The sequence below is a fragment of the Talpa europaea genome, assembly GCF_964194135.1.
Source record: "Talpa europaea genome assembly, chromosome: 5".
NCBI classification, from domain to species: domain Eukaryota; kingdom Metazoa; phylum Chordata; class Mammalia; order Eulipotyphla; family Talpidae; genus Talpa; species Talpa europaea.
The window spans coordinates 51961232-51985027 of NC_140071.1; the positions used below are offsets into that span (position 1 = coordinate 51961232).

General features: G+C 36.9%; 1 protein-coding gene across 1 annotated transcript in view; it reads right to left on the reverse strand.

The window, feature by feature from the left end:
* Positions 1–23796, reverse strand: part of RAD17 (RAD17 checkpoint clamp loader component) — a gene marked incomplete at both ends in the record, with an annotated part of 28255 nt that extends 4459 nt beyond the window's left edge. The window contains 14 exons of the mRNA XM_084233220.1: positions 4526–4646; positions 6012–6161; positions 6657–6803; positions 6919–7004; positions 9089–9271; positions 11451–11562; positions 13796–13865; positions 13954–14082; positions 14160–14212; positions 14921–15051; positions 16572–16728; positions 19058–19141; positions 19572–19829; positions 23755–23796. Coding sequence (XP_084089346.1) covers positions 4526–4646; positions 6012–6161; positions 6657–6803; positions 6919–7004; positions 9089–9271; positions 11451–11562; positions 13796–13865; positions 13954–14082; positions 14160–14212; positions 14921–15051; positions 16572–16728; positions 19058–19141; positions 19572–19829; positions 23755–23796 — 1723 coding nt within the window. The remainder of the gene's footprint in view (positions 1–4525; positions 4647–6011; positions 6162–6656; positions 6804–6918; positions 7005–9088; positions 9272–11450; positions 11563–13795; positions 13866–13953; positions 14083–14159; positions 14213–14920; positions 15052–16571; positions 16729–19057; positions 19142–19571; positions 19830–23754) is intronic.

The window sequence follows — 23796 nt, forward strand, 5'->3', positions numbered from 1 at the left end:
AATAGAGAAATTACAAAAAGAACCAAATGGAAATTCTAGAGTTCAAAAGTAAAATAACCAAAATTCACGAGAGGCTAATAGTAGGATTTGAATGAATAGGTAGGAAAATCAATGAACTTAAACATTGATTGCTAGAGATTACGCATTTAAAGAAAAGAGAGAAAACAAGAAATGGGATATTTGTAAGCATGTCAACAAATATTTAATAGATAACTAGAAAAGAGGACAAAATGAGAGGAGCAGAAAAAAATTTAAGGAAATAATGTCTGAAATGACACAGTTAATAAAATGAAAGAAGTGGGATAAAAATTGGTAATAATAAAGTCAAAACATCTGAAGGTGTAATGCCATTAAAAAAAATTACCATTAGCTAATCATCACAGATTGAGCAAATAATCATCTCTTATAAAAGGGATTCTAGAGAGAGCTCTCTCCACCATTCAAGACACAACAACAGACACTATAACTAGTGCTTGAAGTTTTAATGAGATGGGATATTTACATAGTCTGAAAGCATCTCCCCACAAAATACTAACTCCATACTGGAAAACCTGAGATATATCATTTTAGTATGTAATAAAAGTTAGCGTTGCTAATAATGATATCAAGAGACATCACATTCTCCTGATACGATGCACTGAGAACACAACATCACTTCTGTGGTTTTCTTGCCAAATTTACATACTCTGAATCAAATCATAAGGAATCAGCAGACAAACCCAAACCGAGGCAGTCTACATTTTAACTGTCCTATATACCTCAAAAATTTCATGGACAAAGAAAGATCAGGTAGTGTTCCAGACTAAAGAACACTAAAGAACATGACAAATAAATAAATAAATGCACTGTTACCTTGCACTGGATTCTGGACAAGAAAGGGAATAAGTATTTGTTGTTATTTTACAAAGGACAATATTAGGACAACTGGCAAAATATGAAAGGAGTCTAGTGTATCAATGTTAAGTTCCTAATATTGATATGCATGTTATGGTTATATAGAAGAATATCCTTGTTTTCAGTAAATACAGAGTGAAGGATTTAAGAAAAATGGGCATCACATCTGCAATGCACTCAAAAACAGTTAAGAACAAAAATACATGTGTGTGAATGTATATTTAGAGAAAATGGGGGAGAATAAAAGGCAAAATAAGAAAACTTGGGTCTTCCTGGTGGCACACGGGGTTAAGTCTCAGCACTATGAAGCTATTGGCAGCCACTGCATCTTAAGTTTGATTCCCGGCCAGGGAGATAACCCACATGGTGTAACAGACCTCTCCTGTCTCACCCACTGCTGCCCTCAGCAGTGTATTTCAGTATACTGTTCCCCACTCTGTCTCGGGTGATCCTCTCACCCCCTGCACCTCTGACCTGTACCCTAGTTCATGTATGCATAAATAAATAAATCTTTAAAAAAAAACCAAAAATTTTAAGATTGAAGAATCCTGATAAAAAATATTTAAGAATTATTTTGTACCATTCCTGTAAGTTTTTTCTAAGTTTTAAATTATTTCAAAATAAAATTTAAAAATTAATTTAATCTTAAAATGGGCAGTTATAAGGAAATCTCTAGATTCTGATCCACAGGTTAATCACATCCATTGCAGAAAAGTTATCTCATTTCTGCCTATGAATGTAGACCACTTTAAATATTTAAGTAATAATACTTAAAAAAAAAAAAAAGATTTATTGGGGCATCCCTGGTGGCGCAAGGGGTTAAGACACAGCACTATGATGCTATCAGCAGCCACTGCAGCACAAGTTTAATCCCCGGCCAGGGAGGAAACACACATGGCGCAGCAGACCTCTCCTGACTCGCCTGCTGCTCCCCTCAGCAGTGTAATTCAGTCAATCTGCCTGTTCTGTTTCCCACTCTGTCTCTGGTGAATCCTCTCACCTCCCCCCAACACTGCTGGCCTATACCCCAGTACTTGTATGTATAAATAAATCTTTTAAAAAAAGAGATTTATTTATTTATGCATATAAGAACTGGGTATAGGCCAGAGGTGTGGGGTGGTGGTGGTGGTGAGAGGATTCACCAGACAGAGTGGAGAACAGAACAAACAGAATGACTAAAATACACTGCTGGAGAGTAGAAGCAGGCGAGGCAGGAGAAGTCTGCTGCGCCATGGGGATAGCTCCCTGCCCGGGGATCGAACTCATGCTGCAGTGGCTGCGAACAGCTTCACAGGTTGCATCTTAACCCCTTGTACCACCAGGGAGGTCCTAAGTAATAATACTTTTAAAAGCCATGACTCTTATTATCTGAAGAGAAATATCCTATAATCCTCTCTTCTAATACCTAATAAGACAAACCCTATCTTTAAAATTTCTGAAAAGGGGCCTCTCTGGTGGCGCAGGCAGTTGAGCGCCGCACTGTTAATCTGCCTGCAGCCTCTGCAGTGCGGGTTCAATCCCAGCCGGCCGGCGAAAATCCCAGCCGGCCGGCAGACCACTCCTGTCTTGCCCGCTGCTCCCCTCAGCAGTGTATTTCATCAGTCTGTCTGTTCTGTTCCCCGCTCTGTCTCTGGTGGTTCCTCTCACCCTCCTGCACATCTGGCCTGTATCCCGGTTCTTGTAAAATAAATAAATCTTTAAAAAAATTTTTTTAAAAATTTCTGAAAAGTTTGATAATCATATAGATTAAAGTATTTTTTAAAATATTACACAAACGCACAATTTTTTCCCTAACCTAAAGATCAACACAGACATGTGAGCTATGACTGTTAATGAAATGTGGTTCTTTTTTTATTTAAAGATTTATTTATTTATTTTTATACAAGAGCTGGGGTACAGGCCAGAGGTACAGAAGAGTGAGAGGATTCACCAGAGACAAAGCGGGGAGCAGAACGGGCAGATGGACTGAAATACACTGCTGAGGGGAGCAGCAGGCACGACAGGAGGTCTTCCATGCCATGTGGGAATTTCCACGGCCAGTCGGGAATCGAACCTGCGCTGCAGAGGCTGCGGACAGCTTCACAGCGCTGCGCTCAACCCACTGCGCCACTGGGGAGGTCCTGAAATGTGGTTCTTAAAAGACACATTAAAAAACACAAACAGGGTCTCCCTGGTGGCACAAGCCATTAAGACACAACCTATGGGGCCTCCCCAGTGGCACAGCGGTTGAGCGCTGGGTCGCGAAGCTGCCCGCAGCCTCTGCAGCGCCAGTTCGATCCCTGGCTGCTCCCCGGCCACCGGAGGAGGGTCCCACATGGTGCGCAGACCTCTCCTGCCGCCCGCTGCTCCCCTCGCAGTGTACTTCAGTCCTTCTGCCTCCTCTGCTCCCTGCTCTGGCTCCGTGAATTCTCTCACCCTCCCGCGCTTCTGACTGTACCACCCAGTGCTTGTACAAATAAATAAAAAAATCTTTAAAAAAAAAAAAAAAGACACAACCTATGAAGCTATCCACAGCCACTGCAGCACAAGTTTGATCCCCAGCCAAGGAGATACCCACATGGCACAGCAGACCTCTCCTGACTAGCCCACTGTTCCCCTCAGCAAGTGTATTTCAGTCAATATGCCTGTTCTGTTCCCCACTCTGTCTCTGGTGAATCCTCTCACCCACCCCCCACCCCCACATCTCCGGCCTATACCCCAGTTCTTGTATGCATCAATAAATATATCTTAAAAAAAAAAAAAAAAAAGAAACAACTGATGGAAAAATTGGTAAAGATCACAAAAAGGCAAACCTCAGTAGGCCTTTTTAGTAGCTTACTAGTTAGCTTGCGCAGGTGTACACTGCCATAGATACACTATTATTTTTTTACATCTAACTTACAAATTAACATTTATTATTTTTAAACCTGGAAAGAAACATACAATTAATGTTAATTGTAATATTGAAATCAACCAAATATCACTAAAGTTAAATAAGTTTTAAAAAAAAAGAGATTTGAGTATATTTTAGCATTGCTGCTGTTAAGAACTGAAAGTCTATGTCATCCCAAACCCATACTTTGAAGTCTAACCTCCAATTTGACGGCATCAGGAAGAGGAGCTTTGGTGCAAACTAGGACATATGGGTTAGCCTGCATGAATGGGATTATCGCCCTTATCAAAAAGAGTCCGGAGAGAGGTCTCCCAAACATGAGGATACAATTAGAATTTGGCCATCTGCAAACTAGGAAGCAGATAGTTATCAGAGACTGGATCTTCTGATATGATGGTTTTGAACTTTCCAGCCTCCAGAGCTGCCGTAGCACAACCTTATAAATTATGGAATGCTATTTATAGTGACATAAGCAAATTAAACTTTCTATCTATTATTTGTACATGCACAGAAAAATGTCTGGAAGAATTTATACCAATCTTGTCAAAAGGAATTACCTGTTACCTACAGGGGAGATACTTTCAAATTTTACTTTGTATTCCTTTCTTTCTTTTTAAATCAAAAAGCTTGTATACTAAATAAAAAAAAAAATCACAGGAAATATCTTAGACTCACAAATATATAGCAATGAGTTGACCCACAAAAAGATAATGTTATAAAACACTATTTCTCGGGAAAAATACAAGTCCACATTATTACCTTGATTTCTCATTGGAATGGTTAGCAAAGCAAGGTATGGCAACAATTGAGTTTGGAGGCATAAAGCTGGTAAGCAGAAGTCAGAAAAAAGTGCTTTTGCAGCCAGGCAATTTTCCCGATACTGTACAGAAGAAAAAACAAAAAAAGATTATGAAAAATAAAATTAAAAATATGGGTATGTATTCCAAAACAAACTAAGCTTATTGCATTACAAAAGATATAGGTTTATAAATTACAAATACACTTTGAAGACTTTAGTCCTTCATAACACAACTATTTTACAACTGATGTAATAGCAGTAAAAATTTTTACAGAGACTTAAGAAGGGAGGGTTGGTAAATGGGTAAAAGGCAACAATTTTATGACGAAGGCTAGAACTGGACTTTTGGTGGTGACAGTGGTATACACACGTTGATTTTCAAGGAGCATAGCTAAAACTTACGTAATGTGATAATGCAATGTTATTTTAACAAAAATAAGCAAGATTTAAACCAAAAAAATAGGAAATATGAGGCTGTAGCTCAGAGGGATCCCCTTCCAGGGAATGATGACTCAATATGAACTCTTTTTTTGATTAAACAAATGGTATCCTGCCCTCCCGCCATCTTCCAAACTGAAAACAAGAGGCACCAGCAATATAGTAGTGAGCATAGCTGCCTTCCAAATTCAAAACAATGATAAAATTCAGTTAGTAAAAAAGAAAAACCTCAAAGGGATTCTGTTTATGGCATATACAAATCATAAATTATGTGAGATACTTTCTCAATGAATGACTTTCAGTTAGCACAAGTGCAATGTTAGGCTGATGAAGAAAGAAGACTAATTTCTGCCTTCAAGGAACTAACAGCTTCCTTCACCCAAAAGACCAACACAAAAGGAAGTAGGAGCACTCCCATCTTCAAGGGGTAGATTCTACTTGGCATGAACAAACTGCTGTCATGTAAAACTATGCACCAGTGCTGACTTACTTTCCATTTTTCCAGGAGATTCTAGAAATTCCAAAGCCAGAAATACACATCTGATTTTTATTTCTGGCACTTCATTTAAAAAAAAAAATCCTGTGTGTTGTATTTAACTTTGTGGGTCATCTGTTTTTGAACTCTAATTCAATCCTCTACACTTACAGCTGTGTAAAACTAAGTATGCAATATGTGAAATAACTTATTTAGCTTGTTAGAGGCAAAGTCAGTTTATTTTCAATTAAAACTAAAATATAATTAGATTTTGATTTCAATAATAGTCAACTAATAAATAAAACAGATATGTGCTTTCAAGTTTTTAGTGCCTTTATCCCCTTAAAAATGACTAAGCATTCGAAGACTGTCCTTTCCGTTTTATCATTATTCTAGAAAACTCTGAGAATTAGCAACTACATTTTTTACTAAGAATGAAATATTATTCTTTTCTTAAAATGGCTATATTGAGATAAAATTCACATAACATTCACCTACTGAAAGCATGCAATCTTTTTTTTTTTTTTTTTTACCTTTTTATTTATTAAAAACCACTGGGGCTTGTGCAAGGGACGAAAGCTTGATCCTCCTCCTTGAGAATGAGCAAATCCTCGGACTTTGTTGGAATGTATTACACCTCTTGTAGCTATAGATGTACTATATTCCCTGAGTAAAGAGCGTGTCTAATAAAGGAGACAAGAAATAAAGAAAATAAAAAATTTGTAAAACAGTACTATTGGTACACTGGCAGCAAAAAAAAACTAGCCATGTTTAATTACTGTATGTTCATTTTTTCACCACCACAGTCCTAAAAATAAGTCACAAAATTATTCAACTGAGACAAACCAATCAAATCAAATTATGATCAGAAAATTACTTTAGAAAAAACTGCTACTATATTGTCACCAGAAAAATCAAATTGACTGCAACTGAACACCCAGATACAAAAAAAAAAAACCAAAACTCCATCACAGAAAGTCCTATTAGACAGCACTTTGATATCTTGTAACAATATTTATGAGTTATAAATATTTCATCCTATTGAAATAGGATGAAAATTAGAAAAGATACAACAAAAAAATTTGTGATACAGCTTCTAACTGTTACATTTAGAGTTATATCCAGCAGTTGTTTCTCAACTCTGAGGTAACAAAAACATTGAAGTCAAAAGATCTTACATTCCAGTCACCACTGAGGATATCTGCAAAACTCAGAAATTCACTGGCTCTCACAAGATCATCTATTTCCACAAAGAAATCTATGTAGTTCTGGTGAAGATATAAATTGAATAACTCTCCAGGCATGTGTGACATTTCTACCACTTCCTATTAAAAAAAGCATATATACGTAATTTTTACACAAATGCAGGAGTCACATGTATATGCAGGCAATTTTAAGTAATGTGTATCTTGTAAATAGTATTGTTATTAATGATTTTACCTCAGGTTGAACAAGTAAAGTATCCCGCTCATATTCTGATAGATGAGAAGGCAATCGAGGTACATCTAACTCTGTTGAAGATGCCCCTACAAAAAATAAGTATCTTTATAATTATACAGTACCACTCAATTGAAGCTTTTTCATCACTTTGGGTACAGGATGACAAAAATACCATAAAAGTTGTTATAAATAAAAGACTGGAACTTATGCGAGTTGTCTATTATTAGCAAGAATTAAATTTAGAATTCTGATGCCAGGATTATGGTTTTTCTAGACTTAAAATATCCCATTTCTCAAAGTAATCCACATTTCACCTTTCCAGCTCTCAGAAGCTGTCTTCTTTCGCATCTCATCTCAGTACACAGGTCTCTAGTGTTTTAGTTATTACACTGGAAGATGGCTGCTCTCTGTAGGAGAGAATGGGAATCCCATTCCCTAATAGGAGGTTCACAAATAAATATTGAAGAGGAAAAAAAAAAGGTGGAAAGGAAATAACCAGTGGGAATGATGACTGAGGTTCAACAATAAGAAGATCTAAGGGCAGTGAAGCGTCTTATTTTCTATTTTAGTGATGCCGATTTCTTTCTGCTTAGGCAGCATGCAGGTTTCCACTTAGAAAACCCAATTTTCAACTATCTGGAAAGAAGGAACTGAGGGACATTAGGGTAAAACAAGGACACCTGGAGTAAGGAGAGAATGTAGGAGAAATATAGAAACACAACATAGTAGAAAGAGGTAAAAGACAGGAAAATAGGGCCTCTCTGGTGGTGCAAGGGAAGCACTATGAAGGTTTCCCCAGCCAGCCAGGGAACTACCCATATGGCACAGCAGACCTCTCCTAACTCACTCGCTGCTTCCCTCAGCAGTGTATTTCAGTCAGTCTGCCTGTTCTGTTCCCCACTCTGTCTCTGGCGAATCCTCTCACCCCTCCCGCACTTCTGGCCTGTACCCCAGTTCTTGTATGCATAAATAAATCTTTAAAAATAAGTGTAGGGCCTCCCCTGGGGGCGCAGCGGTTGAACACTGGGCTGCAAAGCTGTCCGCAGCCTCTGCAGCGCCAGTTCGATTCCCGGCCGCAGGGGAAGGTCCCACATGCGCGACAGACCTCTCCTGCCGCGTCCACTGCTCCACTCAGCAGTGTATTTCATCAGTCTGCCTATTCTGTTCCCCGCTCTGGCTCTGGTGAATTCTCTCACCCTCCCGCGCTTCTGACTATACCCAGTGCTTGCATAAATAAATAAATAAATAAATGAATGAATAAATAAATAAATAAATAAATAAATAAAAATAAGTGTATCAGATTAAAAAAAGAAATTCCTGGGGCCTCCCCTGGAGGCGTAGGTGGTTGAGCGCCACGTTGTGAAGCTGTCCGCAGCCTCTGCAGCACGGGTTAGATCCCGGCCTGCAGGTGAGGATCCCACATGGTGCCACAGACCTCTCCTGTCTCGCCCGCTGCTCCCCTCAACAGTATATTTCGTCAGTCTGCCTGTTCTGTTCCCCACTCTGTCTCTGGTGAATCCTCTCCCCCTTCCGCAGATCTGGCATGTACCCCGGTTCTTGTATAAATAAATCTTTAAAAAAATTAAAAAAAAAAAAAGAAATTCCCATTTTCTACATGAAGAACAGGAGTTAGGGATTTTATTGAAAGGAGGGACAGTTTTGAGATGGGCTTTGAGATGGGCTAATGGGGAATGGACGCGATCAGGAGAGGAGGTGTCAAAAACAGATGAGGACCATGGAACATGTCCAGTTGGGGAGAAAGCAGATAGTGAAGGAAGAAATGTAAAAGGATCCAAAGATACATAAAGCTACTTGGTAATTTTCTTAGAGCGTTGGAGGTCAGAGCCTAGTGCTAAGAGGGCTTTGGGCTATACTTGCCACCAAAAGTCCAGATAGACTGATGTCTTATTTTTATCAAACTATACGTTTAATGATCTATAGACATTTAAGGCCTACAGTAGTTTCTGCATCTAATTCCACTCATAATCCACAAATATTCCATCAAAATACATTTTCCTATTATGTCTTAGGCCTTGCCAAACAGTATCTGACCTATCCTAGCTCGCTCTTGTAAAAGAAGCAAATATATGACATTTTAAAAATGTGTTTAATTTCACTTGTAAGATTAATGGTTAACAAAATAGTAATAAAAGGTATAAGGTTTCCTTACTTTTACAATACAGTATTTTCCCCAAAGCTCTGAAGAGAAAGAGTGAAACATCTTTGCCACCAATAGCTTGAACTTCTTGATTTTCAGAAACTGTATCAGGTTTTTTCCTTCGTTTTGATTTTAACAGTGCTGGATCTGATTTTAAAGACACTTCTTTTTTCCTTGGCCATATATAGTTGTCTCCTAAATAACATACACCCAAGTGGCAATATTTGAGATAAAATTAAAATATGAAGATTAAAACTGAGTATATTTCATATATAGTTACATAAAACATTCTAATTAAAAATATTTTCTAATATACAATAATCATAAAATACGTGCACTAAGTTAGTGTCGTCTTTAGGATACTAAACTAAAATGGAATGTCATCTAAAAGTATCTGTGACAGAAGTTTCAAATTTTCACACACACAATGACATACTGTCTACAATCTCATACAATAACATCACCTTGATTTCTCAGTTACATGTACTATTTTTGGTGTATGGTGTATTAACTAATTTAATCTTTATAACAATTCTATTAAAAGAAAGCTATTACTATACAGATCAAAGATATCAAGACATTCAAGATATAAAGGTTTTGTGACTGGAACTGGCTCCAGCTAGTGAGTTAGTTGAGTCTAGGCAGTTTGGTTCTGTAATCCATGTTTATCAACTATGTTATATTACCTCTATACTGATTTGGGCATTCTCCAATTTATGAATGTGCCTATGTTTAACTTTCACTGGTTTGTCTACTGTTTAAAACTCAGAAAAGCAGCCTGGAAAAGCAGAAAACAAAGGATCTGGGTTTAAATCCTATGATTGTCTATCTAATTAGGCTGGTGTGAGAATGAAAAGGATATACAATATGCAATTACTAATTAATTCCTAATCCACTCAAAAATTATTTCCTACCATTTAAAATTTCTGAGCTCAAAGGAATAACAAAATGGCCCACTTCAGTGTTCCTAATAATAATTCAAGGAGTAAAACTAAGCATCATTTGCGTAGTATTTCTACAAGTATAAGCAGAATTCTGAATTTCTTTGTAGATATTTTGAAAAATAAAGATGTAAACTAAACGAACAGGTGGAAATTAGAATTTCAAGTGGCTTTTGAGAGTTCCAAAGAGGGCTTTTAATTTTTTAAGTCATTTCCTTAGTGTTAAGCATCAATTAGGTTACTTGCTAAGTATTTTCTGCTGAGGACTATGTGTAGCAAACTATGATCATTGAAGTGTAATTACTGCCCTTAAGGCTCTCTCTTTACCACAGCATGGCTACAGACCTTTTTTACATATTCATGAGGAGAAGTGAATTTGTAAAACATATCATATAAATTATTATGAACTAAGTTCAAAAGTAAGCCTACTTTAGCATAATACTATTAAATCCATTAACAGCTGTTTATTTATTGAGTAATCAATATGTGTCAAGCCCTGTAATAAACACTGTATTGTCTCACACTTCACACAATTGTATGAGATAACTTCTGACACATAAGATGAAAAACAGTGTCACAGTTTAAGCCATCTGCAAGAATAAGTCACCAGAAAGTGGCACAGTCATGATTTTCACCCAAGAAGTCTCATTCCAAATTAACTTTGAAAGGCAAAGTAGCAAATCACATAAGGGAGTCAGGTTTTGCTTCAAATAGCTATATGAATATACAAGGCATATTCACAGGGATGCATTTTGAATGTGTACACACATAACTTTAAGACACTGTCTCAATATGGAAGCTCTATGTTTAGTAGGTCATTCCATATGATCCAGCAATTCCACTCCTAGGTATTTACCCAAAGGACACAGAAACATCAATTCCAAAGAGCACCTGCACCCCTATGTTTAGAGCAGCACTGTTTACAATAGCTAAGCTTTTGGGCAACCCAAATACCCAAAAATAGATGACTGGATCAAGAAGATGTGGTACATATACACCATGGAATATTACTCAGCATTCAAAAAAGATAAACACATGCAATTTGTAGCAACATGGATGGCGGTGGAAGGGATCATGCTCAGCGAAATAAGCCAGAAAGAAAAAAAAAAAATACCGGATGGTGTCACTCATAGCAGGAATCTAGAAAACTTAAATAAGGGACCAGGAAAAAGAATAACTATAAGAAAGAAAATATCAAAATCAACAAACAACTATGAACCAGAGACACTATATGGGGGGTGGGGGGGCGAGGAAAGGAGGGATTGGGGTCAAAATAAGGGGGTTGCAATTGTATGGGGAATATAAAAATAAAATTTAAATTAAAAAAAAAGACACTGTCTCAATAAAAATTTAAGAGGCGATAAGTAAGTATCACAAGTTAAAAGGTATAAGAGAAAGTCATCTATATAATGGAATATATCTTCTATGGTTACCTTTTGAAGATGAAAACTGGAGGCTGTTTATTGCACTTCTGATATCACCAGAACATCCTTGACAGAGCAATTCTAGAGAAGTTTTATCAGGGATGATAATTTTACTTCCATTCTAAAATTTAAAAAATTAAAATTAAAAGGACTATTTTCCAAAACAAAAGACCAAAGACTATTTCTAAAACAAAGACTTCCTCCCTCATTTTCTAAACTTAATGCACATACACTAGGCTCTTTCTAACTTGAATGCTAAAAGGCAACCAGGTGCCTATGGAAGGTACCTAAAACCCCAGTCTGCCTTTGAATGGTGCAAGTGTGAATGACCTATTGCAGTTTAAGGTGAAGTTTCAAGAGTGCAAGATATTGTTTCCCCTTTTTACTTGGACTAGGTTATATTTTGAAGTTCTACATCTCACTATATATATATATATATATATATATATATATATATATATATATATATATATACAAACATGTATGTACATACACACAGACTGAAAACACAGTATTACACAAAATTAAGTACCCCCAAAATTGAATAAATCTGCAATTTACATGAAAATCCCATATGCTGGGGTTTCCAGCATATTACCAGTTGGTCAATAACAAAAAGTTACTAGAGCAGCTGAGGTTTCCAGCATACTACCAGTCTGTCAATAACAAAAAGTTACTACAGCAGCTGATTTAAAGCCTATGTTGTTTTTTTTTTAAAGATTTATTAATTTATGCTTGCAAGAACTGGAGTACAGGCCAGAGGTGTGGGGGGTGAGAAGACTCACCAGAGACAGAGTGGGGAACAGAACAGGCAGATAGACTGAAATACACTGCGGAGGAGAGCAGTGGGCTAGATGGGAGAGGTACGCTGTGCCATGTGAGTTAGCTTCCTGGCTAGGGATTGAACTCATGCTGTAGTGGCTGTGTATAGCTTCAGAGTGCTGAAGCTTAATCCCTTGCACCACCAGTGAGGCCCTAAAGCCTGTTTCATATAGATATTTACATTGTATAAACTATTATGTATATATTTAAAGATATGTAGGTAAATTTAAAAATTTAAGTACACACAAACACATATTTTTTTTTATGTCTCACATGTGAAACACTTGGTAGTTTAACGTAAGAAAAATATATCCCCTCTTTGACCTCAGAAACTCCTAACTGTTTAGGGACATGATTCAAGTTGCTAAGAGAATAGATCTTAAATCTTCTCACCATGGAATGGTAATTATGCAAAATGATGGAGGTATTAAGTTAATTCTACTGTGATAATCATAATCCAATATAAGTGTATCAAATCAACATTACACACTTTAAACTTACAAGAAGTTATATGTCAATTATATCTCAAAGCTAGAAAACAATGGTTGGATGGTAAATTTATCATGTGTTTTTTTTAATCTCAATAAAAAAATTATTAAAATAAAAAGTGGCAACAGGGCAATATTAGAGTTGTATTGATAACTAATGTACCTAGATGCCAGGAAATACTTTGGTAATACATGCAATGTGAACACTAAGGCAAACAAAGGGAAATTTACCTCACTGTGAAAAAGAAAGTTAAGTTTAATAGTAGAGAAAGGTAAAAGATCCTTTTTTTTTTTTTAAAGATTTATTTATTTATTTATACAAGCACTGGGTACAGTCAGAAGCGCGGGAGGGTGAGAGAGTTTGCCAGAGCAGGGAGCAGAGCAGGCAGAAGGACCGAAGTACACTGCTGAGGGGAGCAGCGGGCGGCAGGAGAGGTCTGCGCGCCATGCGGGACCCTCCTCCAGTGGCCGGGGAGCAGCCGGGGATCGAACCGGCGCTGAAAGGCTGCGGGCAGCTTCGCAACCCCACGCTCAACCGCTGCGCCACCAGGGAGGCCCAAAGATCCTTTAACTTGATATACATTTTATAAACTGGCATGCCTTCTGAATGTAATAAAAATTTTTAATTCTAAATACTGAAATAAAATGTCCTCAACTCTTTTTTTTTTAATTTTTAATTTTATTTTTTTAAGGTTTATTTATTTATCTATACAATCACTGGGGTACAGTCAGAAGCGAGGGAGGGTTAGAGAATTCACCAGAGCCAGAGCGGAGAACAGAACAGGCAGATTGACACAAAGTGCACTGCTGAGGGGAGCAGCAGGCGGCAGAAGAGGTCTGCGCACCATGTGGGACCCTCGCTCGGTGGTCAGGGATCAAACCGGCACTGCAGAGGCTGTGGGCAAATTCACAACCCAGAGCTCAACCGCTGCGCCACTGGGGAGGCCCAAAATGTCCTCAACTCTTGAAGTTATACAACACCATTTAAGTTTGCTTTCTATAATAACAACATAATATTCAAATTAATCAGTTCTTAAGGCTTACCTTATTAGCTTCTATTGACACTATTCGGTTAAGAAATTTCATCATAATTGTTGGTGCCACAGGGTTGAAACTGTCAGTTTTATAAAGAAAGACAGTATTAATGATTAATTTAAAAATATAACATATATGTGACGACTACAGACAGAAATTTTTCTTACCTAATGTTTGATATACCACATTCTTCTTGAATTTCTTTGGGAAACAGTAACCTCTGACTATTATTCTCTCCACTAACACTGTCAGAGATTATAAAAATTAAAGGACATCGACCAATCTGCACATATGTCCTAAGATAAAACAAAATAATATTGAAATTTAAGCTGTCATTTAATTTGGAATTTTAGAAAATGTCATTAAAACTCACCTTAGAACTTCATGTAATGTATGACAATCTCGATAAAATTGGTTAGGTAAATCCTGTCAAAAGCATAGAATAAACACTAGTTCAGTTTTATTCCCATGCAAATTTATTTTCAGATTTCAATTTATTAAGACAGGAAAAAATGCTATCTATCCAATGTACTGTGACAAGAACTTATATAGAAATTAAAGAAAATATGAAATAGTTGATATCCTAAACAGTACATATATTAATGCAAAGCCCAGTTTTCAGATCAAATTTCCTAGGGTCCTTTTTTTAAAAAAAAAATTTTTATTTTCTTACATCGTTGTTCACTTTTGAACACTAATTTATTTCTTTCCTCAGGTGTAGTCCCCAGAAATCTCCCACCACCATATCACCCATGAAATATCACCCTAATCCCTTGTGCTCCTCCCTCCTGTTTTGACCTTTACCCTCTTTCTCCCCTTACATATGCCTCAGCTCTAGTTTGCCTGCAATTTTTGTATTTTTTTGTGACTTGTAGGGTTACTTTTATAGTCTTTGTATTTTCATTAAAATGTAATTTTTCAAATATTTCTTTTGCTTTTCTATACCTATATCATGTAAACTTAAATTTAACAACCCTATAGTTACTCTATTCAAGTTTACTAAAAGAAATTTTAGTTTTATGTTATATTTTCCACTATTAATTCTCTGGGATGAGTAAATGTTATTATTACATAAGCTGTATCTTTCAATTGTTTACTCAATAATCAGAGCAGGATTCCAAAAATTGTGCTTACTTCAACCAGAATTATCTTCTTATCAGTTCTCAAATCATCTCCAAGCATTTGTAGTTTGTTATATTTTGTTGCTCTTAATAGAAACTCTTTAAAGACTGCTATCTGAGACTGATAGGGATGGAAGCTAGATTCTGTTAAGGAAACACATTTAATACTTTCATTTTCACCAATTATATATACATCAATTTATACATATGCTAATAATAGACATTAATATATATATATGAACTAGTTCACAATACTGTAGTCTTTTCTAATTAGGCAAAAGTGCTTCAATTGAAAATGAGGATATTTATTTTAAAAAACAAGAATTACAATGGACAACAGTAATTTCTCTGTACCAGTAAATGTAATATGGAGTGAACAGACCAGAACAGTTGTTAATATATCATTAAACAAAAATACTTATGACTTTGGCGCCCCCTGGTGGCGTAGGGGTTAAAGACAGCACTATCAAGCTATTGCCAGCCATTGCAGCACTAGTTTGATCCTGGCTAGGGAGGTGACCCACATGGTGCAGCAGACCTCTCCTGCCTCACTGGCTGCTCCCCTCAACAGTGCATTTCAGTCGATCTCCCTGTTCTGATCCTCATTCTCTCTGGTGAATCCTCTCACCCCCTGCACCTCTGGCTTACACCCCAGTTCTTGTATGCATAAATAAACAAATCTTAAAAAAAAAAAAAGACAACGGCCAAGGAGGGGAAAAAAAAAACTTACAGCTTTGCCTATGCAATGAAGACTCTCCAAATGAGTGCATTACTCTAAATGAATTATTTTCAGTAATAATTGTTAAACAAAAACTGACTGACTAGTGAACTGTTTAGTGTATGAGAAGAAGGAAAAGCTATGGTTTATATGGACACATTTTATACAGAAGACTGTTTATACAGAAGACTTGCTATATTGTCAAAAATAATGTTATTGTCTAGAAAGCAGTAAATATTCCAAGAGAGGAAGACACAAACATATCCTCAAAGAATCTTTTCAGTATCCTTTCGTTATCTAACAAAATTTAATTCTCAAAGAATCCCATTCTCCTCCATTGGAGACACTTTATCCTTTCTTCTCCAGAGGTATTTCTCTCTGAAACTGGGAAGTATAGGAGAAAATTCATATAGGGAGTTTTCATCTGAGGGCTACTCAGACTTTATATGAGTTGATATTAAGCAGATGCCAATTTAGCATAAAAACGGCAATAAATACTTTCTCAAAAATATACCCAAAAGGGGCCTCCCCGGTGGCGCAGCGGTTGAGCGCTGGGTTGCGAAGCTGCCTGCGGCCTCTGCGGCGCCGGTTCGATCCCCGGCTGCTCCCCGGCCACCAGAGGAGGGTCCCACATGGCGCGCAGACCTCTCCTGCCGCCCGCTGCTCCCCTCAGCAGTGTACTTCGGTCCTTCTGCCTGCTCTGCTCACTGCTCTGGCTCTGGTGAATTCTCTCACCCTCCCGCGCTTCTGACTGTACCCAGTGCATGTATAAACAAAAACAAACAAACAAACCAGCAAACAAATAAAAATAAAAGCATGCCTCTATAAAAAAAAAAAATACCCAAAAGCATCTTAGGAGTCTCAAGAATATAGATAGGCAATGTGTTTCACACTATATCAAGCAGACTTTTCCCACTATTTCCCCTACCTTCACAGCAAACCTTACCAGAATTAAAAAGCACCTTGAAATCATCTTTTTGGAAGTCTGGTAAAATTGGATTAATCCACTCTTGTATTTGAATACTAAGCTCCTTTGACAAAATTTTTATAGTTGTTGTTTTTCCACATCCAGGAGGCCCTGTTATTAATAAAATAGATCCACCCTAAAACAAACCCAAATATAAATAGTAATTAAAAATTAAAATCATTGGAATGCTAGTACACTATATCTACATTTTCTTTCTAAACATTACTTCTATAACCATTTACTGAATGTCTGCTATAAGCTGACTAAATTTCGTAATTATGCTACCTAGGAATAGACCAGCTTTAGCTAAAAGAATCTCAATTTCTGAACTTTAAGTGTAGTTTCTAATAATTATTTATTTTTTTGTATTATGTCCCTTCCAAGAACTACTTAATAGCCAAATAAAATCAACCAAACCAGCTATATTAAGAAGGTAAAGAGTTTAAGTCTGAAACAAGTATTTTTAAGGGTTATATGAACTCATAAAATCCTATTTTAGCAGTCTTTTTTGTATTATATACTATTATCATATAAATCTAATACTTTTATGGGAAGACATAAGTATTACTTTATTTGTACATCTGATTCTTTAAGAAATGTACACTAGGAAATACATTTACCAAAGACTAATGAGAGATCAGAAGTTAGTCCCAGTGATAGTCTCTCATACAAAAATTCTAATAAAAAGTTAAAGCTAAAAAACCATCAGGAGTTTTCCTATATCCACTAGTGGGTTGTTAATCCTTGCTCATTTGTCTATATTTAATCACCACTTTTATTAGTAAGTAAAGCCTGTGCACTTGCACCAAGAAGAGAACCAGTCCCGTTTTTTAAAATGATAATACATTATAGTTCTACTGGACATGAGTTTGATGCTAATGACTCAATAATATATTTTAAAAGCAAAAAGATTTATATAATCTGAAGAGAAACCAAAGAACCAATTAAGTTTTTTTTTTTCTATTTCCTTAAAGAATATCATTGGAAAGAAAAAAAAAGAATATCATTGGGATTTTAATGGGGATTGCATTAAATCTATACACTGCTTTTGGGGAGAATAGTCATTTCACTACATCAATTCTCCCTATCTTTGCATCTGCTTATGTCTTGTTTAAATAAGGTGTCTTTAAACAGAAACATATAAAATGGACTAATGAAAATGTGATTACATTTCATTAGATTTCCCAGGAACCTAACCAAGTATTTCTCTTAGAAACCATGGTTCAGTATTTGCTAATTCAGTGTTTGCCTGCAGTAATTTGAAAGAATGTAACAAATGCCAATAATGAGACAAGACTTCCAAGCAGATTATTTTTTAAAAGGCAATCAAACATGACAGCCAGTCATTTGTGTCATGTAACAGAGTGAAGTGTCTTTTGACACAGTAAGTAAAGCTTCATAACAAAAGCTTTCAGTAAGAGAAGTGGGAGTTTCCTATCAGAACACTGAAAGACTTTTTTGTTTATTCCCCCTACTGTCTACATTGCAAAAGAATTTTACTACATATTGATAGAAGTCAATTACTGTAGAATAGTCAACTCAGTAAATAATTAGTGCACTTACAATCAATTTTAAAAAAAGTTTTAGTATGTCCATAGAGAAATCTAGAAGTCACCACATTTTTTTTTTTTGGTATACAAATATCTTGTGATTGATTACTAACATCACTGAAACGTTTGTGTAATAAAGGATATAGGACTTATTAAAAGTCTAACTCCTTAGTGGCAAGTAGTCTTTAAAACTGTAGAGGAAACATTTTCCTCAATACCTATGTATTTACACACATACCTAATTTCATCCAACTGGTGAAACGAGAACAGTACCACATGTTTAGATTTAAGACATGATAATGATTATACTGAAAACAAAGTACTGCTAAGTGAGAAAACAGACAATGAAAAATACAAACTATACTAGCTGAGCTGATCAAATAAATCTGAAAAAATGCTTACATGTAAGAGGAGCATCAGGTCAACTACTAAGAATCTCAAAATAAAGTTTAAAAAGAGACAGAATGCTCTAAAGTGGGGCTGAGGGTAACTATAGAGTTAGGAAGTGAAACAAAAAATATCAGTCTAAAATGAATGATGACAATTTTAGGCTCTATTTAGGCTACTGTGTAATTTGCCTGCTTTAGTTTGAATAATCTGATGTACTAAATATACTAACACCCTCTCTGGTTTACTGTGCTTTATGTCAATGACAGGAAATAAGAAAAAAAAAGAAGTGCAAGTAAAGGAAAAACTCAAAGTCTCCAAGTCTTATAGTGAGGCCAGAAATAGAGCTTTCTATTGCAGGTAATCTGAACTTACTTAAAGACTTGATAAAAATTTAACTTCTCATAACCAACAGTGATGTTAAGTATTTCATTAAAAGCACATTTCTTCATATAATAAAAATAAAAGGAAAGCATGAGGCTTAAAAAAAAAAAAGTACAAACCCAAGCATGTTTCTTATTTAATTACCTGTTTTGGTTGCCTTTCTAAGACTTCAGTTTTTAACCAGGTTTCAACTTCTTCAATTTTCTTTTTATGCACAGCAAGTTCATGCTAAAAATTTCAAGTTCAAAACATTTTAATTGAAGGATTTTTGGCACATCAGCATGGATTTATCTAAACATTTTCAATGAAAAAAAAAACCTGGGCAAATGAGTAATATGATACGGTAATAAAAGAGACTTAATTACACTTAAATTTTTTAATTCTGTTAGAGAAAAATTCTACTCTTAAACTGACACAACTGCATGACAAGTTTGGGCAGGTCTGCAACTAGAAACAGATTAATTCTATGTTGGTTAAATTCAATCTAAGACAAATGACCAATGATGTAACTTCAGAATAACGAAAAAAAAAAAAAATCTATGGAATTGTTTTTTCCTCATTTTATCAGAAATATTGTTATGAGCAGTACTCTGAAAATGCACATCCTTCTCCTTTCTAAAATTAAATTATGTAGACTTGTTTGCATGGTATTTAATACCTGAGTTTCTGGTTTATATTTATCCACCCATGGTTCATTTTCAGAAGGATATTCCTTTGAATTTTCTAGTCCATAACTCTGTTCTGAGGAATAGAGTTTCCCTCTTTTTTGAGCTGGAAATCTGCTACTTTTTAATGTGGAAGGCACATTTTTTCTTCTATGACTTGAGTTATTCACACCTAGCGATGTGGCAGTAATAGTAGAGATGCCTATATTCTCTGAAAAATCATCAAATGACGGGTCAACCCAGTCAGTTACCTGAAAAAAAACAAACCATGTAAATATTATTACATTTTTGGCATTTATTTCCTATATAATTGAACTGCTCTGCAAAAAAAAAAAAAAAAAATCAAATCCTTGCAATATCTAAAATAAAAATCTTACAAATAGTTATTTTATTTTTTTAAAGATTTATTTATTTGTGCATACAAGAGCTGGGGTACAGTCCAGAGATGCGGGGAAGCAGGCTGTGTGTGTGTGAGAGGATTCACCAGAGACAGAGTAGGGAACAAAACAAGCAGAATGACTGAAATATACTGCTGAGGGGTGCAGCAAGCGAGACAGGAGAGGTCTCTGCACCATGTGGGTTGCTCCCTGGCCAGCCGGGGATTGAACTCATGCTGCAGAGGCTGTGAACTGCTTCACAGTGCCGTGCTTAACCCCTTGCGCCACCAGGGAGGCCCTTGATTATACTTTTCTTCAGCTCATGAAGCAACTAATATTTTGATAAAAGGGAGGTAATTTTCTAAGGAGGATGATTTGTCAGATTTATCTAGGAAAAAGGGCACTGAGGGGCCTCCCTGGTGGTGCAAGGGGTTAAGATGCAGCCTGTGAAGATGCCTGCAGCTTCTGCAGCACAAGTTTGATCCCTAGCCAGCCAGGTTGCTGCCCACATAGTGCAGACCTCTCCTGTCTCGCCCGCTGCTCCCCTCAGCAGTGTATTTCAGTCAGTCTGCCTGTTCTGTTCCTCACTCTGTCTCTGGTGAATCCTCTCACCCCCTGCATCTCTGGCCTGTACCCCAGTTCTTGTATGCATAAATAAATATTAAAAAAAAAAAAAAGCACTGGGTAAGAAAGCAGGAAAATCAGTGAATTATGATTCATGTTCTTCTGGTCTATAGAAATTGTTTACCTTTCTACATTCCCCTCCACTGTTTCCTTTTCTTAAATGCACACAGAGAAAGATGGTGAATTAAGCAAATTTAACCTAAAAATGTTTAGGATGTTAAAAAGGTTTTTATTAAATTAGAACTTTTAGGACAGTTTCTCTTAACAGTCCAACAGAACAGATTTAGGAAAATCTAGCTTAGTACCTGGTTTTTGAAATTTCCTACCTGGCTAAGAAGGTTGGGGGGGTGGTGTGAAGATTATAATTTCCATGAAGAATACTCAGCCACAGTCGTAAGCCATTAATTAAATAACGTTCCTTTCTAGGAGAAAAAGTACCCAAAGGCTCAGGACAAGCAAGCTGGGGTTTACACGTATTTTATGATTGCAAAGTCACACAGGGGAGGTCTGCTGTGCCATGTGGATCAGCTCCCTGCCTGAGGATTGAACTCCTGCTGCAGTAGCTGGTGATAGCTTTATAGTGCTGAGATGTAACCTCTTACGCCACCAGGAAGGCCTACACTTTACTTTTTTATTTTTTTTTTATTATTATTTTTTTAATAGAGGCATGTTTTATTTATTTGTTTCTTTGTTTTGTTTATACATGCACTGGGTACAGTCAAACTCGTGGGAGGGTGAGAGAATCCACCAGATCCACAGCAGGGAGCAGAGCAAGCAGAAGGACCGAAGTACACTGCTGAGGGGAGCAGCGGGCGGCAGGAGAGGTCTGCGCGCCATGTGGGACCCTCCTCGGGTGGCAGGGGAGCAGCCGGGGACAGAGGCCCCGGGGAGCTTCCCAACCCAGTGTTCAACCGCTGCGCCACCAGGGAGGCCCTACACTTTACTTTTTTAAAGACACAGGGTGAAGAATATTATCAGCAGGGCCTTCCTGGTGGCGCAGGGGTTAAGTCTCAGCACTATCACTTCTGCAGCCTGAGTTTGATACCTGGCCAGGGAGCTAACCCACATATGGCACAGAAGACCTCTCCTGTCTCACCCATTGTTCCCCTTAGCAGTGGGTATTTCAGTAAATCCACCTGTTCTGCTCCCTACTGTGTCTCTCGTGAACCCTCTCACCCCCTGCACCTCTAGCCTACACCTCAGTTCTACACACAAATAAATAAAAAATAAATCTTTAAAAAACAAGTATTTTCAACAGTGAGTAAAGAAACCCCATGGGGAAAAAACTGTATCTTAACCACCTAATTCATTTCCTTCTCTTCAAAACACTGCCACTATTTCTACTTTTTTGGCCCCTTTCCTCTATTTTTAAGAGTACATGAAAATATTATCTGTTGTAGTAAATCTTTTAACAGCAATTATATGCATGTTAGGACATTAAAAAGGTTTTTATTAAATTACAACTTTTAGGACGGCTTCTCTTAACAGTCCAACAGAATAGATTTAGGAAAATCTAGCTTAGTACCTGGTGTTTCAAATTTCCTACCTGGCTAACAAGGTGTGTTGGGGGTGTGGGGGGGTAGTCACATTTTTTAATTTTAGTTGTTATACTTTTCTTGGGAAAAAACAGCAAAGTTAAATAATCTACTTAAGATTAGAGGAAAAAGCCAATCCAAACACTAAGAAAATAGTGCCTCAGATGAGAATGACAGAGTCCGATCCTATTCTATTCTTTAGTCTTACTAAGAATTGATACATTGAACCTCATGATTTCTCTTAGACCATGTCTCTTAGAAACACCAACTGCAACTCAAATATTTCTCTTTCCTCTACTACTCTGTCAGCCAATAGTTTTCAACCTTCTCTTTGTAAGTGGGATTGCAAACTCTTTTTCAAAATTAAGGTTGTACTTTCAGTGTACAATTGTTTAAGTTTTTTAAAAATCACCTATTACAGGGCCTCCCCAATGGCACAGCGGGTTGAGCGCAACACCGTGAAGCTGCCTACAGCGCCAGTTCGATTTCTGGCCAGCCAGGAAGATACCCAGGTGGGGCGGAAGACCTCCCCTGTCTCATCCGCTGCTCCCCTCAGCAGTGTTTTTGGTCCATCTGCCTGTTCTGTTCCCTACTTTGCCTCTGGTGAATCCTCTCACCCTCTGGCACCTCTGGCCTGTACGCCAGTGCTTGTATAAATAAATAAATCTTAAAAAAAAAAAAATCACCCATTACAACGGATAGTAGGCACCATTACTTGACAGCAATAAAAAGTTATTAAGAATAAAATGGGCAGAAGAGCTAAAAAGAAACTTCTCTGAAGAGGAAATGCAAATGGCCAACAGGCATATGAAAAAATGTTCAACATCACTTGTAATCAGGGAAATGCAAATCAAAACTACCATGAGATACCATCTTACACCAGTGAGAATGGCACATATTAAAAAAACTAGCAACAACAAATGTTGGCGAGGGTGTGGAGAAAAAGGAACTCTTCTGCACTGTTGGTGGGAGTGCAAACTGGTCCAAACACTATGGAGAGCTGTGTGGAGATTTCTGGACCTACTAAACATAGAGCTTCCATATGATCCAGCAATTCCACTCCTAGTATTTACCCAAAAGACACAGAAACATCAATTCCAAAGAGCACCTGCACCCCTATGTTTATAGCAGCACTATTTACAATAGTTAAGCTTTGGAAACAACCCAAATGCCCAAAAATAGATGACTGGATCAAGAAGATGTGGTACATATACACCATGGAATATTACTCAGCATTCAAAAAAGATAAACATATGCAATTTGCAGCAACATGGATGGCGCTGAAAGGGATCATGCTCAGCGAAATAAGCCAGAAAGAAAAAGAAAAATACCGGATGGTCTCACTCATAGCAGGAATCTAGAAAACTTAAATAAGGGACCAGGAAAATGAATAACTATAAGAAAGTGAAAATCAAAATCAACAAAAAACCATGAACCAGAGACACTCTATGGGGGGGTAAGGGGCAGGAGGGGAGGGATTGGGGTCAAAATAAGGGGGTTGCAATTATATGGGGAATATAAAAATAAAATTTATTATTAAAAAAATAAAAAAGGAAAAGGAAAAAAGTTATTAAGAATATATTAAAAAGCTTATAATTCTTTTTTGTAAATTATTCCATGGCCATTTTAGCGAATCATACCTTTGTGGAAGTTACCTTTGGTCTATGAAAAGTTTTTGACAT